At 33.8% G+C, this 19,772-nt stretch overlaps 1 protein-coding gene across 3 annotated transcripts in view; it reads left to right on the top strand.

The window, feature by feature from the left end:
* Nucleotides 1–14,480: 14,480 nt before the first annotated feature.
* The window catches only part of LOC128206092 (uncharacterized), a 126,872-nt gene continuing 121,580 nt past the window's right edge, over nucleotides 14,481–19,772 (top strand). For all 3 annotated transcript variants that reach the window (XM_052908261.1, XM_052908260.1, XM_052908259.1), the window contains exon 1: nucleotides 14,481–14,927. Coding sequence is in view for 2 of the 3 variants with exons in the window: in XM_052908260.1 (XP_052764220.1) it covers nucleotides 14,918–14,927 (10 nt within the window). In the remaining variant the exon portion in view is untranslated. The remainder of the gene's footprint in view (nucleotides 14,928–19,772) is intronic.

The following is a 19,772-nucleotide window of genomic DNA, read 5'->3' as shown; positions in this document are numbered from 1 at the left end:
ACATAAATAAATAGGCATTTTCTGTTGGTTTTTGAAATCTTACAGTGAACATGCTAAAAGGCACCAGCATTGTTCCCAAGATCTCTTTAACCGAACCCGTGTAGTAGAAAATGTTTATTTAGTTTTCGTGTATTTGAATATAGTATTGTAAATTGGATGGGGCATTGTGTTTCTTAGATTGAATGCTATTAATAATATATTCATCACATAAAAAGGCTGAAGAAAACCTGATGTTTTATTCTTTTAGATAATACTAGTTCATAAGCACTTTTATTCATATGTTTAATATAATTTTGTATTATTATTATTATTGTACTTGATTTAATTATATATAAACTTTCTTTAGGAACATATGGTGCTGCTTCTGTTCAAATGTTTCAGCGTCTGCTGTACCGGAGGGTCCAACCATCCACCCAAAGAGATGCCCCTTGCAGTGGAGTTGGCTACTGATGGCAACCCAGAAATAAGGAGATGGCTCATAGCGGGACTGGATGAGGTAAAATAGATCCTGAAACCTTATTCATATATATATATTGGTAAAAATGAAAATGATTATTATGATGCGATGAGGATAAGGATGAAGATGAGGCTGAAAAAGAAGAATGCGTCTGCTGCTGGTTCTGCTGGTGTTGCTGCATGTGATGATGATGGTGTTGCTGCTGCTGGTGCTACTACTGCTGGTGGTGCTGCTGCTTAACAGATAAAATGATGACAGCTGAAGACGATGATGATAGTTATGAGGATGAAGAGAGGGGAAGAAGAAGAAGAAGAAGAAGAAGAAGAAGAAGAAGAAGAAGAAGAAGAAGAAGAAGAAGAAGAAGAAGAAGAAAGATTATTGCTTACTCGGGCATTAAGAAGAAAGATTATTGCTTACTCGGGCATTAAAGATATTTCATACTTCAAAAAAGTCTGATGAATCGATTCGTTTACTCCTTTCAAGTTTTGCCAATTCAAAGTTAATTGATTAAATTTACTCAGGTTGGCGGGATGCGGCAGGATGCAGCTTTACCAGCATTGGAGTTCGCTTCCTCTGCTGCTGTGGACAACACCTTCAACAAAGTTATGTTTTAATTTGCTCGCGTTTTTAGAATTTGCTGAACGTCCGAAAATCTGTTTCAATCAATAAGTCAAACTTTGTTTTTTAAGAAATACACATAAATAAATAGGCATTTTCTGTTGGTTTTTGAAATCTTACAGTGAACATGCTAAAAGGCACCAGCATTGTTCCCAAGATCTCTTTAACCGAACCCGTGTAGTAGAAAATGTTTATTTAGTTTTCGTGTATTTGAATATAGTATTGGAAATTGGATGGGGCATTGTGTTTCTTAGATTGAATGCTATTAATAATATATTTATCACATAGAAAGGCTGAAGAAAACCTGATGTTTTATTCTTTTAGATAATACTAGTTCATAAGCACTTTTATTCATATGTTTAATATAATTTTGTATTATTATTATTATTGTACTTGATTTAATTATATATAAACTTTCTTTAGGAACATATGGTGCTGCTTCTGTTCAAATGTTTCAGCGTCTGCTGTACCGGAGGGTCCAACCATCCACCCAAAGAGATGCCCCTTGCAGTGGAGTTGGCTACTGATGGCAACCCAGAAATGAGGAGATGGCTCATAGCGGGACTGGATGAGGTAAAATAGATCCTGAAACCTTATTCATATATATATATTGGTAAAAATGAAAATGATTATTATGATGCGATGAGGATAAGGATGAAGATGAGGCTGAAAAAGAAGAATGCGTCTGCTGCTGGTTCTGCTGGTGTTGCTGCATGTGATGATGATGGTGTTGCTGCTGCTGGTGCTACTACTGCTGGTGGTGCTGCTGCTTAACAGATAAAATGATGACAGCTGAAGACGATGATGATAGTTATGAGGATGAAGAGAGGGGAAGAAGAAGAAGAAGAAGAAGAAGAAGAAGAAGAAGAAGAAGAAGAAGAAGAAGAAGAAGAAGAAGAAAGATTATTGCTTACTCGGGCATTAAGAAGAAAGATTATTGCTTACTCGGGCATTAAAGATATTTCATACTTCAAAAAAGTCTGATGAATCGATTCGTTTACTCCTTTCAAGTTTTGCCAATTCAAAGTTAATTGATTAAATTTACTCAGGTTGGCGGGATGCGGCAGGATGCAGCTTTACCAGCATTGGAGTTCGCTTCCTCTGCTGCTGTGGACAACACCTTCAACAAAGTTATGTTTTAATTGGCTCGCGTTTTTAGAATTTGCTGAACGTCCGAAAATCTGTTTCAATCAATAAGTCAAACTTTGTTTTTTAAGAAATACACATAAATAAATAGGCATTTTCTGTTGGTTTTTGAAATCTTACAGTGAACATGCTAAAAGGCACCAGCATTGTTCCCAAGATCTCTTTAACCGAACCCGTGTAGTAGAAAATGTTTATTTAGTTTTCGTGTATTTGAATATAGTATTGTAAATTGGATGGGGCATTGTGTTTCTTAGATTGAATGCTATTAATAATATATTCATCACATAAAAAGGCTGAAGAAAACCTGATGTTTTATTCTTTTAGATAATACTAGTTCATAAGCACTTTTATTCATATGTTTAATATAATTTTGTATTATTATTATTATTGTACTTGATTTAATTATATATAAACTTTCTTTAGGAACATATGGTGCTGCTTCTGTTCAAATGTTTCAGCGTCTGCTGTACCGGAGGGTCCAACCATCCACCCAAAGAGATGCCCCTTGCAGTGGAGTTGGCTACTGATGGCAACCCAGAAATAAGGAGATGGCTCATAGCGGGACTGGATGAGGTAAAATAGATCCTGAAACCTTATTCATATATATATATTGGTAAAAATGAAAATGATTATTATGATGCGATGAGGATAAGGATGAAGATGAGGCTGAAAAAGAAGAATGCGTCTGCTGCTGGTTCTGCTGGTGTTGCTGCATGTGATGATGATGGTGTTGCTGCTGCTGGTGCTACTACTGCTGGTGGTGCTGCTGCTTAACAGATAAAATGATGACAGCTGAAGACGATGATGATAGTTATGAGGATGAAGAGAGGGGTGAGAAGAAGAAGAAGAAGAAGAAGAAGAAGAAGAAGAAGAAGAAGAAGAAGAAGAAGAAGAAAGATTATTGCTTACTCGGGCATTAAGAAGAAAGATTATTGCTTACTCGGGCATTAAAGATATTTCATACTTCAAAAAAGTCTGATGAATCGATTCGTTTACTTCTTTCAAGTTTTGCCAATTCAAAGTTAATTGATTAAATTTACTCAGGTTGGCGGGATGCGGCAGGATGCAGCTTTACCAGCATTGGAGTTCACTCCCTCTGCTGCTGTGGACAACACCTTCAACAAAGTTATGTTTTAATTTGCTCGCGTTTTTAGAATTTGCTGAACGTCCGAAAATCTGTTTCAATCAATAAGTCAAACTTTGTTTTTTAAGAAATACACATAAATAAATAGGCATTTTCTGTTGGTTTTTGAAATCTTACAGTGAACATGCTAAAAGGCACCAGCATTGTTCCCAAGATCTCTTTAACCGAACCCGTGTAGTAGAAAATGTTTATTTAGTTTTCGTGTATTTGAATATAGTATTGTAAATTGGATGGGGCATTGTGTTTCTTAGATTGAATGCTATTAATAATATATTCATCACATAGAAAGGCTGAAGAAAACCTGATGTTTTATTCTTTTAGATAATACTAGTTCATAAGCACTTTTATTCATATGTTTAATATAATTTTGTATTATTATTATTATTGTACTTGATTTAATTATATATAAACTTTCTTTAGGAACATATGGTGCTGCTTCTGTTCAAATGTTTCAGCGTCTGCTGTACCGGAGGGTCCAACCATCCACCCAAAGAGATGCCCCTTGCAGTGGAGTTGGCTACTGATGGCAACCCAGAAATGAGGAGATGGCTCATAGCGGGACTGGATGAGGTAAAATAGATCCTGAAACCTTATTCATATATATATATATTGGTAAAAATGAAAATGATTATTATGATGCGATGAGGATAAGGATGAAGATGAGGCTGAAAAAGAAGAATGCGTCTGCTGCTGGTTCTGTTGGTGTTGCTGCATGTGATGATGATGGTGTTGCTGCTACTGGTGCTACTACTGCTGGTGGTGGTGCTGCTTAACAGATAAAATGATGACAGCTGAAGACGATGATGATAGTTATGAGGATGAAGAGAGGGGTGAGAAGAAGAAGAAGAAGAAGAAGAAGAAGAAGAAGAAGAAGAAGAAGAAGAAGAAGAAGAAGAAGAAGAAAGATTATTGCTTACTCGGGCATTAAGAAGAAAGATTATTGCTTACTCGGGCATTAAAGATATTTCATACTTCAAAAAAGTCTGATGAATCGATTCGTTTACTCCTTTCAAGTTTTGCCAATTCAAAGTTAATTGATTAAATTTACTCAGGTTGGCGGGATGCGGCAGGATGCAGCTTTACCAGCATTGGAGTTCGCTTCCTCTGCTGCTGTGGACAACACCTTCAACAAAGTTATGTTTTAATTTGCTCGCGTTTTAGAATTTGCTGAACGTCCGAAAATCTGTTTCAATCAATAAGTCAAACTTTGTTTTTTAAGAAATACACATAAATAAATAGGCATTTTCTGTTGGTTTTTGAAATCTTACAGTGAACATGCTAAAAGGCACCAGCATTGTTCCCAAGATCTCTTTAACCGAACCCGTGTAGTAGAAAATGTTTATTTAGTTTTCGTGTATTTGAATATAGTATTGTAAATTGGATGGGGCATTGTGTTTCTTAGATTGAATGCTATTAATAATATATTCATCACATATAAAGGCTGAAGAAAACCTGATGTTTTATTCTTTTAGATAATACTAGTTCATAAGCACTTTTATTCATATGTTTAATATAATTTTGTATTATTATTATTATTGTACTTGATTTAATTATATATAAACTTTCTTTAGGAACATATGGTGGTGCTTCTGTTCAAATGTTTCAGCGTCTGCTGTACCGGAGGGTCCAACCATCCACCCAAAGAGATGCCCCTTGCAGTGGAGTTGGCTACTGATGGCAACCCAGAAATGAGGAGATGGCTCATAGCGGGACTGGATGAGGTAAAATAGATCCTGAAACCTTATTCATATATATATATATTGGTAAAAAAGAAAATGATTATTATGATGCGATGAGGATAAGGATGAAGATGAGGCTGAAAAAGAAGAATGCGTCTGCTGCTGGTGCTGCTGGTGTTGCTGCATGTGATGATGATGGTGTTGCTGCTACTGGTGCTACTACTGCTGGTGGTGCTGCTGCTTATGATGATGGTGACATATAAAATGATGACAGCTGAAGACGATGATGATAGTTATGAGGATGAAGAGAGGGGTGAGAAGAAGAAGAAAAAGAAGAAAAAGAAGAAGAAGAAGAAGAAGAAGAAGAAGAAGAAGAAGAAGAAGAAGAAGAAGAAGAAAGATTATTCCTTACTCGGGCATTAAGAAGAAAGATTATTGCATACTCGGGCATTAAAGATATTTCATACTTCAAAAAAGTCTGATGAATCGATTCGTTTACTCCTTTCAAGTTTTGCCAATTCAAAGTTAATTGATAAAATTTACTCAGGTTGGCGGGATGCGGCAGGATGCAGCTTTACCAGCATTGGAGTTCGCTTCCTCTGCTGCTGTGGACAACACCTTCAACAAAGTTATGTTTTAATTTGCTCGCGTTTTTAGAATTTGCTGAACGTCCGAAAATCTATTTCAATCAATAAGTCAAACTTTGTTTTTTAAGAAATAGACATAAATAAATAGGCATTTTCTGTTGGTTTTTGAAATCTTACAGTGAACATGCTAAAAGGCACCAGCATTGTTCCCAAGATCTCTTTAACCGAACCCGTGTAGTAGAAAATGTTTATTTAGTTTTCGTGTATTTGAATAAATATAGTATTGTAAATTGGATGGGGCATTGTGTTTCTTAGATTGAATGCTATTAATAATATATTCATCACATAGAAAGGCTGAAGAAAACCCGATGTTTTATTCTTTTAGATAATACTAGTTCATAAGCACTTTTATTTATATGTTTAATATAATTTTGTATTATTATTGTTATTGTACTTGATTTAATTATATATAAACTTTCTTTAGGAACATATGATGCTGCTTCTGTTCAAATGTTTCAGCGTCTGCTGTTCCGGAGGGTCCAACCATCCACCCGAAGAGATGCCCCTTGCAGTGGAGTTGGCTACTGATGGCAACCCAGAAATGAGTAGATGGCTCATAGCGGGACTGGATGAGGTCAAATAGATCCTGAAACCTTATTCATATATATATCTTGATAAAAAAGAAAATGATTATTATGATGCGATGAGGATAAGGATGAAAATGAGGCTGAAAAAGAAGAATGCGTCTGCTGCTGAAGAAGAATATTTTGATGATGATGATGATGATGATGATGATGGTGCTTCTGTTACTGGTTATGTGTGCTGCTGCTGGTGATGATGCTGGTATTTGTGGTGGTGGTGTTGTTGTTGTTGATGTTGATGATGATGATGATGATGATGATGATGATGATGATGATGATGATGATGATGATGATAATGACAGAGGAAGAAAAAGAAGAAATGAATTTTTAATTAAGATGTGTTGTTATACATTATACATACTTTCATTGTTTTTTTTAGAGAAGAAAATGGATGCCTTTTGGAGGGAAACCCGATTGAAAAGGAAATTTCCAATACATTGATTGAGACAACAGGTTTAAATTGATGTTTGATGTGACAAGCTGTTCTTGATGTAGATTCCAATGTTAATGGGACATTCTTAAGTTTATGTGATTTCCTTATATCATCTTGACTTTTAAATTTTGATGTGACATGATTATGTTGATGTGGCAACTTTTTGTTGTTGAGACATTCTAAAGTAATGAGACATTATAATTGTTAGCTGGCAACCTTATATTGATAACACATTCTCATTTTTAGGTGACAACCTTATATTTATTTGACATTTTTATTTGACATTCTTAAGTTAATGTAACAACTGTTTTTATCATTCGATGCTCCCATGCCATTTGATGTGACATTTTCTATTTTGAATGGAAAATACATTTTTACATTTCTGATTAATAAAACTTTTTTTTTCATTTATTTTTTTATTGAATTTCTTCCATTGTTAGCTTTGCATTCTTAAGTTGAAACGACATTATTCGATTGACAACTGATGTAACATTTTACGTTCTGATTTTGATGCGACATTTTTTTTCCTTTCTTAAAAAAATTAATGCAGAAAGTGTTATATTATAAGTTATGATTTCAAATCGGTCGTTTATGAATTTATCGATTATTTTATACTATGAATTAACTATGATATATAACACACCATTGAACGCATTTTCCATATTCTTTACTATTTCTGAAACACTGAATTGTATTTTCTCGAGTGATTATTCTCTTAATAAAGATACATGTAAATGATATAAAATTATTTTCATTTTTCCAGAAAATCGTTTTCAGCAACAGCTGAGAATGTTTTGTTTTTGTGTTTAGATTGCTAAGAAGTTAATACAACAAATACATACTTATATTTTGAACATGCTTGCCTGCTTGCCTTTGACACTATTACATGTCTGGTGAAAGCATTTTGTGTTGTTTGTAATATTCCGTTGAGCAAAATCCTTGAATCATTTTGATACAGTTTGTTGTTGTTTTCGTAATATCTACTAGTTTGATTTCTGTCCGTCTGTCCGACCATACACACTTTTTTATCGTGTTAAGTTAATAACAGCCGATCAAGATATCAAATTCATACTTTCTTAACTTCTGTTCAGTAAGAACACGCTCTACAGTAGCAACACGCATTTCTGACAAGTAATACCAATACAGTTGTCAAGGGAGGTCATGCCATACTAATCAAAGATAGAATGCCTGCTACAGCAGTTGCCAATAACCTTACAACTTGCATTCAAACCTTACAGTTTGATGTGAAACTTTTGTTGTGTTCTTTCAAAAGTCAACTTAGGGATAAATAAAATCATTTTGTTAGCTTTAAGTATCATTTATATCCTGGATTATTGATTTTGATAAATATAATAAAAAACGTTAAAATGTAATGTTTTGCTGTGTTTATTTCCTGGCCGGAGAGGGAGGTATTTTATGAGATTTATTCACCACATCCTCGGAGAAAAAAATGTGAAAAAGCTCGAAAAAACATTAAACAGAAAATGGTTGATTTTAGTACAATATCACATTTTATTAGCTCCACTGGCCGAAGGCCATGGAGCTTATGTCGTCACAGATTGTCCGTCGTGAGTGCGTGCGTGCGTGCGTGCGTGCGTAAACTTTTACTTTAAACGACATCTCCTCTGAAACTGATAAGCGGATTTTGACAAAACTTCACAGGAATGTTCCTTTGGTGGTCCTTTACCAAAATTGCTCAAATGGTTCCGGTCCATTGCACAATATGGCCGCCAGAGCTAAAAATAGCAAAATCTTTAAACGACATCTCCTCTGAAACGGTTCGGCAGATTTTGATGAAACTTGACAGTAATGTTCCTTGGGTGGTCCTTTATTAAAATTGCTCAAATGGTTCTGGTCCATTGCACAATATGGCCGCCACAGCTAAAAATAGCAAAATCTTTAAGCGACATCTCCTCTGAAACGGATAGGCAGATTTTGATGAAACTTGACAGAATTGTTCCTTGGGTGGTCCTTAACCAAAATTGCTCAAATGGTTCCGGTCCGCTGCACAACATGGCTGCCCGGGCAAAAAAATAGAAAAACCTTTAAAGAACATCTTCTCAGAAACCGATGATCAGATTTTGATGAAACTTAACAGAAATGTTCCTTGGATGGTCCTTTATCAAATTTGCTTCAATGGTTTCGGTCCACTGCACAAGATGGCCCCCAGAGGTAAAAATAGAAAAACCTTTAAACGACTTCTCCTCAGAAACCGATGATCGTATTGCAATGAAACTTGACAGAAATGTTACTTGGGTAGTCCTTAACCAAAATAGCCCAAACAGTTCTGGTCTGCTGCACAACATGGCAGCCAGAGCTAAAAATAGGAAAAACCTTTACACCACTTCTCCTCAGAAACCGATGATCAGATTTTGATGAAACTTGACAGAAATGTTCCTTGGGTGGTCATTAACCAAAATTTGTTAAATGGTTCCAGTCCACTGCACACCATGGCTGCCAGAGCTAAAAAATAAAAAAAACTTTATACGACTTGTCGTCGAAACCGATGACCTTTTTTCGATAAAACTTGACAGAAATGTTTGTTTGGTGCTCCTTTACTCAAATTGCCCAAATCATTTCGGTCCACTGCACAACATGGCAGCCAGAGCTATTAAAGTAAAAAATTTTTTAAATAACTTCTCCTCAAAAATTGATGATTGTATTTCTATGAAACTTGACGAAAATGTTTGTTAGGTGGTCTTTGCTTGAACCTTTTGGCCAGTGGAGCACAGGCACTGATGTGCCTCTTGTTTCATTCGTAGTCATAACAAAATAACACTCGTGAAACAAAATACGATCTAACACTGAGATGAACAAATATCCTCTATATCATCAGTGGGTTCACCTCATCACCGAAACGTATCGGGAGAAGTGTTTTCTTTAATTCCTATATTTTGGTTGTCTTAAGATATATTTCAAACAAATAGCTATGATATTGAATATGATATTAAAAATTGCAAGTAACGATTTTATGTTACAAAGCATTCACGACACAAAACTGCAAATCATAATATCGTGGATACAGAGCTATTTAAGACCATCGCCACATCGCTTGTTTCTATGATAAAATAACACTTAATGCAGCATCAGCAAAATCAGAATTTGTCCCTTCCCATTTAAATACATTTTGCAGTTGACAATAAAAAGAATTGAACACGGTATATTTTTTTCATGAAGTGACATTGTATCATACATCTAAAGAATGCAGACATGCGGTTTACAATTAAAGGGAAATATCCAAGGAATTACAACAAAGGGAATTGCAACAGAATCATCAAAAAGCTGTTTTTCACCTTATTTTAGGCCCCTAATAGTAGATTTATCCAGATATCTTATCTTTATATCAATAGTTACATCGTAAAAGTAAATCACATATATTAGGAACCCACTTAGGGTGATGAAATTATGGCTATGAAACTTGCACATCCTACAATGGAAAACTTATGTGAGATATAGAAAAAACACTCACAAATACAACGTATATAACTGTTATTTAATTTCTGGAATGTTTTATCATGATAACAACTGGTGGTTAGGGGGATATTTCTGACAAGGAAGCATTCACTTTTTTTCATAAAATAAACTGTCCAGTGGCAGTGTAAACGCAACGGCCAGAGCTCCAAGGCTAGTAGCTCCAACACTGGCCGCCTGTTTTAACCTCAGTAACTTCAACTCATGTAGTCTCATTCCCGGCCGGCTCGCTGTCAACACCTCCAGGAAGTCAAGAGTCTGCCGAAACGCTTATAAATCAATGAATTTGATCAAACTTCAAATACTGGAATTCCATATGACAACTTAATCACTATTTAAATGGAGCGTCGTACATATTTTAAACCATGCTGATAGCACACGTGCTTGCAGGGCCATGATAACGAACAGTCTCAGGTCCAAGTCTAGACTCGGACATACATTTAATCTCGAAGGATCGTTTTTATTCCATTCGTTTTACGAAAATAAATGTAAATAATTGTACAAATTTGAATAGTTATAAAATTCAGGAAATTTCATCATAAAAACTCATTAAGAATGAAGATTTGCAGTTCTACCATTGAGTTTGAACTCCGACTTAAGATTGTTCGTAATCATGGTCCCAGAGCAAATAGACATTTACCCGTCATTTGTTTGTATATCGGACCATGACGAAATTATTAAGGATTTCAACCATTTACTGGTTTTTGACTCTGACGAAAAGATATAAATGTACTATGACACAACGTATGAGCTAAGAGGATTATTTGTCAGTGTGTTATCCTTCCAACATATTATATTCGAAGGAAACAAGATCAATCCTGTATCTTTTATGCCGAACGACAAACGTGACGCTAAATTTCATGAACTCATTTTAGGGTCCTTGAAGAGCATGTTCCAAATTTATTTTTAACAGCTGTGCCATTCATATGCGGCAGAGAGGCAGGAATAAAAAAGGCAAAACTCATACTTTCCCATATATTCCTATTTAACATTGTTGGGTTCACATTAACACTGATGTTAAAGTTTGGGTTAAACACAGAATGACACTCAAGACGACATTACGACTCGTCAAATGCCAGATATATCTTGATGTCTTCATCAAAAGAAGAGTGTATTTCGAAAATAGAAACATTTGAAGAAAGCTGGACATAACATATTAAGCAGAGTGTATTCGAAAGTTCAGGCCAGTGGATCCTTCAAAAATCAAAATGTTTCTATGCATATAGCGGAATAACAAACAACCCCGCATAATCAGCAAATCAATAGATTAAGTATATTCAAAAGCATAAAGAATTACCTGTTGATTTTCTCTTTCTGCATCTGTTTCTTTTGCAAATATCAATTTACACTGACATTCAATGTGGCAGAGCCGGAAAATTTTGGAAATTTTATTCTGAAAGAAGCGTATCATTACGCCAAGTTAGAGCCGTCCGATATAAAGCTGTCTCAACTCAGTGGAAACCCTTCTGATATTTTATGTTCAGTTAAAACAAAATAAACGCATTAAGGATGAATTCAGAATCAAGTCCGAAAAATAATGAAAGCGAAGAAAGCGATGATATAGGGCAAAATAATCTAAATGAAACTATTTCAAATACTGGAAATGACCAATCAATGTTTGACATGTTAGAAAATAAAAACCCTACAACCATTGATGGCAAAAGCCAGAGTGAACTTAAAGGACAGGAAACTAATTTGAGCCAAGACATGTTAGCCAGTTATGTAATTGAAAATGTTTTGATAAAGTTTGTGTCATCACTGAACTCGTTCATGGTCCAGGGGTAAAAGCGCAAAAAAACGGGTGGTAAAATTGACACCAAAAGAAGAATGTACGTGCCCTTCAGTGGGCGTTTGTTATCATATTTAAGCGGTAAAGAAAACATTGAATTTACAAACAGATCAGATTAAGAAGACTGTTAAATACTTAACAATGTTACGAAATAATGCAAGTCCGTAGTAGCACAGAAGACCGGACAGACCCCCCCCCCCCCAAAAAAAAAAAAAAAGTTTTCGAAGTTAATCTCGCTCCAGATTCAGTGTAAGTAAACAAATGTTCAACATACATGTAATCAATGGCACCATCACCCGCGCTCGAAACCTCAATAAATAAGAGGTCTCCTAGTTCAGTAGTTTTAAGCCAGAAAACATCCAGTTCCAGCACAAGGAAACTAATCTGCCAGCATGTAGTCCATGGCCAAAAATAAAATAAAATTTGATGACAGCCTTAACAACCTTTCAACTATAGCAGAAGAATTGCTATGTGAGGAAATCAGTGTGTGTTCGCCCAAAAGGGAAGCGGTTCCTACTTTGACTGTGCCCGTAGACACGATTTCAGAATCAGACAAAAAAGACATTGAAAATAAAGAGTCGTGACTGAACGACCGTGTAATAAATTGTTGTCAAAAACTTTTTAAAAATATTTCAAACGTCAATGGGCTACAAAATACTTTATTTGCCCCCGTGTTTAACGACGATAACGTGAAATGGAATATCTATGAAAATCTTCGAGCCCAGGATGCACCATCCGTCCAAATATATTATAATGGAAGTAACCACTGGGTGGTTTCATTCCAAAAAGAAGACAACGGACCGGTGTTTTTAATTGACTGTTTAAAATCGAATGGGACTCTAAATACAAACCGTACCATTCAAATATCTCAAATATATGGAAATAAATTAAACAAGAATATTCCCGTCAATGTATTAAACGTAAAGAGGCAAGATAATTGTTTTGACTGCGGAGTGTTTGCTATTGCCTTTGCAACTGAACTTGTATTAAAAAACTTTGAAATAGATGCATCAAATTTGCGATTTCTTCAGTCGACTATGAGAAGCCATCTTCTTTGCTGCATTAATAAGGGCTAAATGGAATGTTTCAAAGTAAATAAAATGCCCAAAATGCCTCAACAAGAATCTAAAACAACCATTATCAAATTATATAGATCCTGTAAAATGCCGGACCTTATATACAATATGATCAAATGTGAACACAAACACTGTACGAACAAGTGGCACCACCAAAGCTGTACTGACAATGTAAAATGTCCAGACAAATGACTGTGTACACAGTGTTCATGGTAATGATTGAATGGATTCGGTAAATTGTACCATATGCATGTAAAATTCTGACAAACTGGAACAAACTGAGTTATTGCTGTGTTTGTTGTTGTTGTTTTTGTTGTTATTATTTTTGTTATTATTATTATTATTATTATTATTATTATTATTATTATTATTATTATTATTATTATTATTATTAAAAAATAATATAACTAGACCGTGATTTTCTCACTACTCCATATTATGGTTATTGTGACTGTATAAGCGATGATTTCCAACCAATTATAGTATCATTGATCATGATAGAAATAGATATGAAAGCTGCTTGTATATTTTTGCATCTTTAGATTTAATAATTCAGATCAGACTATATAGGGCCGTGTTTTTAAAACAGCACCACAGTTCCTGTACAATTATGTGCAATTTCAAGACGAGTTTAGTATTATTAAACAGGATAGAAATTTAATACAATATCTTTTTTTTCGCAAACTGGTGGTCTTTTCACGTTATGCATTCATTTAATTATTTAAATGATAAAGAATAAAATAATTAAATCCATAGGGCCCTGCTGTTCACACCAGCGTCCCTTTGCAGTACAGTGCGAATAGCTACGACGACTTTAAGGTACTTTTATTACATTTTAACATACTTGAAAATTAATTATATCTTTTTTCTAAAACCTGGTTGTTTCTTCTTTGCAATCATATAAAATATTATTAAATTGATAGAGAATTAAATTATTTAGACCCTAGGACCGTGCTTTTCCATGCATGCTGCTTAGTGCGATATTACTTGATTTTCAACGATGACTTCAAGATAATATTAACATAAATAACCTCGTTAGAATTTAAAATCCAAATTTTTTTCTGAAAAAAGCAGATTGTTTCTTCTTTCAAACGATACCAAACTTAATTAAATTGGTTAAAAATTAAATAATCTAGACCCTAGGGCCGTGTTTTTCAATACCTGCGCCTCTGAGCGATATTATGCGATTTTAAACGACAACTTACACAATATTAGCATAATTTATCACGTTAGAAATAAAAACAACACAACATTTTATGAAAGCTGGTTGTTTTTTCTTTCCAACAATACCAAACTTTATTAAATTGGTTAAGAATTAAAAAAAGTTAGACCCTAGGGCCTAGGACCGTGTTTTTCTTACCTATGCCTCAGTTGAGGCGCTATAGGGCCGGATTTTATACATACCCAGTACCTGTTTCCGTTTTCCAAATCTGGTTTTCCCAGCTAACAAAACGAAAGTACATAGCAGATTGTACATAGCTGATGACGCGGATGCCGATATAAATCTGCAGATGTCTAATTATCTTTATTATTATTTTATAATACGTTATTAGCGTATTATGTTAATAATTATATAACTTATCTAAGTACTTGCATCATCCCAGTGGATTCCCAGCGAGAGTGACATCAGATCGGGAAACCAGTATATATATATCGATGTATCAGCAACTGAGCCAGACATTTTCGCGCATTTTCCATTCCAACCATTTCGGAGTTACTCTTTATTTCCCTTCTAGTCACAAATTAACTGCGGAACCATGGCTGTGCAAATATAAATTACTTTAAGTTTTGTATTGACTACACTCTGGGACTTAAATAACAAATACTACAGTACTCCCTTGCCTACCTTGAGCAGTGTCACACAGAGACTGATAACATGGTTTCAGGTAAGATGTTTTACTTTGTTATATTATGAACGATATATATATAACTGGTAGGTCTTTCATGTTCATTATTTGTCAAAAAGAACTGCCTGGTTCTTGAGAGAAAACTGTTTGGCACCTGGACTAACAACTGTCTTCTTCCTATGTCTAAGCAATGTTTCCAATTCTAAAGGACAAATGTTTTTATTTATTACATCTAGGCTTCTGTGATTGTATCAACAGTATAATGCGTTATTTGAAAGCCTAAAACCTTCTTTTGTTCCTCAAATGCGAATGACCTTTTCTCTGCTTTGTGATGTTGCCGTGATGATAATCATCGTACTTGACAGGTGGCATAGCTGGACCAGAATGTATGTGGAAGTGTAAAATGTTATGGTATTGGGCAGCATAGTGCCCGATATATTTTTTTAATCCAGGTTCTTTAAAGTTAAACTTCTGGTAATTCTGACACAAAAAATTGTTTAACACCTAACATGTATGGTACAGTACTGTTAAGACCAAACTTTACACTCTTGTTCACTAGGAGTGCACTAGTAGTGAACAATTTGTGCACTATGTATAAACTAATGTAGTCCGTAGTTTATTAGATAAGCCAGTATAGATTTTCCTGGTCCACTCAGATTGGCTTAACTATACTGATTTAATTTAACTGATAAGATCATTTCCTCTAGGAGATAAAACATTTTAGTATACTGCATTTATTGATGACTTTATGATGGTCATCATTTAATGGGCCAGTAACTAAAGACAAGGGGTTTCTACCCAGCATTTACTGGTCATATTTGTCAACTTTTTAATTCTAATGTTGGTGAAATAAGAATGAAACATTTCTTAAATAAATCCAATAAATATTCTTTGTAAGCCAATATTTGAAAATAGGGGTGTTATCAATATAATTGTGCTACTATTGTAACATCCAAACATTTGTTTTGGTAATTCAGACATTTAATTAAAGTCAATTAGTGATTACAAAATAATAATTCTGAATCCTAAGTATATAAGTGAACAGCACTATTATATATTCAAACAGTGAATGCAAAACCAATGGTTATGATAAAAAAGGTAATTGTAATTTAAAAGTAGAAAAAAAATGCATGCAGTGTTGAAAAAAATACCTTGCCTTAATTAGATTTAAAAATAGAAGCTCAGGCTATTTCTTCAGAAACAGACTTTTCATATATGCATTACATTATAACTTCATCAAAAAGTTTATAAATACTTATCTAGATGATATTGCAATTGTCTGTAACTTTCCCGTATAGATGTTACGTAACTATATTCATGATTAATTCATTACTTTTCATAAATAAACATCTTAAAAGCCTAGTTTGAGCATTTGATACTGAATGTATCTATTTATCTTTATCTATAAAAAGAGCAACGGGAATTATCCTACCAAATGACCCACTAACTAGGCATTAAATTTGAAATTTTAAAAAATGATAAAATGCTTATTCATACTTTTGTAACGAGATTACCCATTGTAACAATGTTAGCCCCAATAGGTCGGGACAATAAACAATACACAGGAAGTATCAGGGACCCTGCTGTGATAACTTAAAAATGACAAATAAAGGGAATTATCCTATGCATTCAACCATTAACCAGGCATTACAATGAATATGAGTTCTATTAAACTTACTAGTTGATGTTAAAATACATGATATGCATGGTTAAAATTAAATATCTCTACTCTTAACAATTTGATTAACAAATGATGAAAAGTGTCCTAAAGAAATAGTGTTGTTGTTTTTTAAATTTATAATGCAATTGCAAAATATAATTAATAAATATAAACTATTTTCCATCTTTTATAAAAACATATTTGTTAACATCTCTTCTCTAAAACCAAATTTGTAAGAAAATATTGAGTTGCCTAGTTTTAAGAAGATTGTCATGTTAATTCTCTGCTGTGTATCCCTTGTTTATTGCACTAGTGTCATTGCAGGGGCCAATTTTCTGTGTATTTGTTTATTGGCTAGGGGCCATTTGGAGGTGACACCATTTAGAGTAGAAAATAGCATTGTCTTATTAATACACAACCAATTCTTGCATAAACAATATATGCATAGCCAATGTATTAATTTGACTGATGAGAAGTAAATAATAAACAAATAAAGTAACATTACATTTATGTTGTAGGATATAAATCATATAAATGGTATATTATTAATAATATCTAACAATACTCTTATTCTTACTCTAAAGCATTGTTATAATGCTTTTAATATGATTTAAAAAGTTATCAAAATGAAACGGTAAGTCAAACACTGATAGATCTGAGATTTAAAAGACAGCAGGAGGCAATAAAGATAAAGATCAATACACAGAATTGTGTACTATGGGGGGTGGGGGTGCTTAAAGAAGGCTTAGTGTAGCCTTCAATGGATAGTATTTCATTTAATAATGAAGCAGCAGAACCAATTATACAATACTTCTAAAATATATGTTTATCTATTAATGTGTTTCAAATTAGAAATGCAATCAATAAATCTGGGTACAATTTAGAAAATATACTATAATAATTAATGTTGTACTTATTTGATAATGATTGCTGTTAGGCTGTCACCTTAAATCACAATACATTTGTTAAACAAAAATAAACATAAAATTATAAGTTTTAGAATAGATGGAAGAAAATCTTGTTTTATATAACCTTTGAATGAATCAACAATGGCACAACAATTTCACAGTTTGAGCTTGGATCAATAAGGTATGAACCTTGATGATTACCTATTTTAAATAACGAACAACTTTATTATAGCCTTGTGAAATGTATTGTTATTGTTAAAATAAAGGCTTATGAATTCATTTCATCATTATGTACAATAAGTGTTTGAAGATGAAACCCTTTTACCCAGAACCAAAGTTATATCATTATACCTATCAAATTAATGCAATGCATATTAATAAAGAAAACAAAAAAAAACATTTAAATATCTTTGTTTGACAATTTCTTTTTTTACAAAACATCAGTTTTTTAATTTAATAAATCTATATCATTTACATGAAAGATCCAAATGGATTATAAGTATTCTCTATAAATTAATTAACATTAAAACATCTGTTTAAACTACACCCATCATTCTAAGTTTCACTGTAAAGATAGCCTTTATTATAGACTGAATAAACCTTATCTGGTCAGCCCCTTGTCTGCATTTAGTCTGTCCCTAGTCTTCCCCTTGTCTTACCCTAGTGCACTACGAAGTGCACTGATGGTGAACTGATTGTGAACAAGAAGTTCACTAAATGTCAAGTTTGGTCTTAACAGTACTGTACCTCTTATTATACTAATAAGTAAAAGGTGTATGCAAAGTGTGTTAAAAGTTGTGGCGTCCAATCCCTACACATTTTGTCAAAACCCTACACCCTTTTGAACTTTTGGAAAAAATCACATTAAAACAATACAATCAATCATTTAATCAATCAACTAGCATCAATATCAATGTTAGCAAATCGTCAAAAGACTGAAGAAGTGTTCAGATATTCATGCCATCAACATGTCAGAATTTAATCATTAAACAAAAAAGTTCCAATGATTTTAAATGATAGTGTTTACACTTGTATGTACTTGTTATCGTAAATCGATTCACCACAAAATATGACATGTTAGTTAATGGTCAGCACACATTTCACAAACAAAGACAGTATATTATAATGACAGTTTCATGGCAATATAATGTTGCAGCAGCAAGGGACATGTGTGTGGAATGGCGGTCCACATACAATATTACTGGTTTCTTGATGCTTTCCTCGGCAACAAATGTGTTTAAAACCATGAAAAGTTCACCATCCTTCCATTTGTTTGGTGTTTTACCATCAATAGCCTCTGGAAACTCGTGAGTGCCAGTATCCCGGGAATATTCAACAGGGAACATGAGTAGGGGCGGGACAAATTGTCCGTATGCATTTAAGCACACCATCAATGTTATTTGTTGCTGGATATCACCTGGTAAATGTGTCCCATACTCAACAATCATCTTCAAAGTGTTCATGCAGAGTGGAAATCCGCCTTGAAGCATTGGCCCGGATCCTTTATCATTGCCTCCCAGCTGGGCTCTTTTTACTGCAGATAATGTTAAAGTGTTCTTACCAACCATCAATCTTTTTCTTATAATGTGATCATGGCCTACTGGTGGCCAAGTGTCATCACAGTCGTTTGTAAAAACAGATATTGTTTGCTTCATGTAATGGTGTGTTGAGAATTTATTTTTTGGAGTTGAGTCAACTTTGAATACAAAGGGATATTTTATTAAAAATTAATTGAAAATATGCTTGCTTTCAAATTTGGCAAGTCTTTTGACAATATATCAATATCTTTTTGTTCCAAATGAACAATGTATACATTAATTGTGGCCTCTTGATTATATGTTTCAAATAAAATGGATATTGAAAAAAAAAAAAACTTAAATTTACTTCCTGGTTACTATAATGCAAAAAAATCAAATCATCACAAAGCCACTTATACATTATTTTTGAGACTGTGTCAAACTTTTTCACACCTCAAAAATATTCCCTATTCTTGAAGCATTGGAAATTAAATTCTGTAACAACAACATTTCATGAAGTTCTCTAAAACACCTTTAGATGTACGAAATGTTTTATGCTTGCATAAGATCAAATACTTAGATAACATATTAATTAATGATAAAACTTCATTTTTGAAAAAATTCTTTGTTTTGGTCATTGAAAGCCATTTTTGCATTATAGCTATTCCTTAAAGACAGAGCTTTAACTTTCCTGGGTCGCAATTTATTGAATTGCTTGTCATATTAGTGACACCTAGTAGCATGCAAGCATGCTTTAATTGCATTAGGAATCAAAATGTGTATTCTTCAACTTTTTAGC

Source organism: Mya arenaria, chromosome 10 (genome assembly GCF_026914265.1).
Source record: "Mya arenaria isolate MELC-2E11 chromosome 10, ASM2691426v1".
Classification (NCBI taxonomy): domain Eukaryota; kingdom Metazoa; phylum Mollusca; class Bivalvia; order Myida; family Myidae; genus Mya; species Mya arenaria.
Note: the sequence above shows the minus strand (reverse complement) of the source record. Positions and strands in the feature narration are given on the sequence as shown.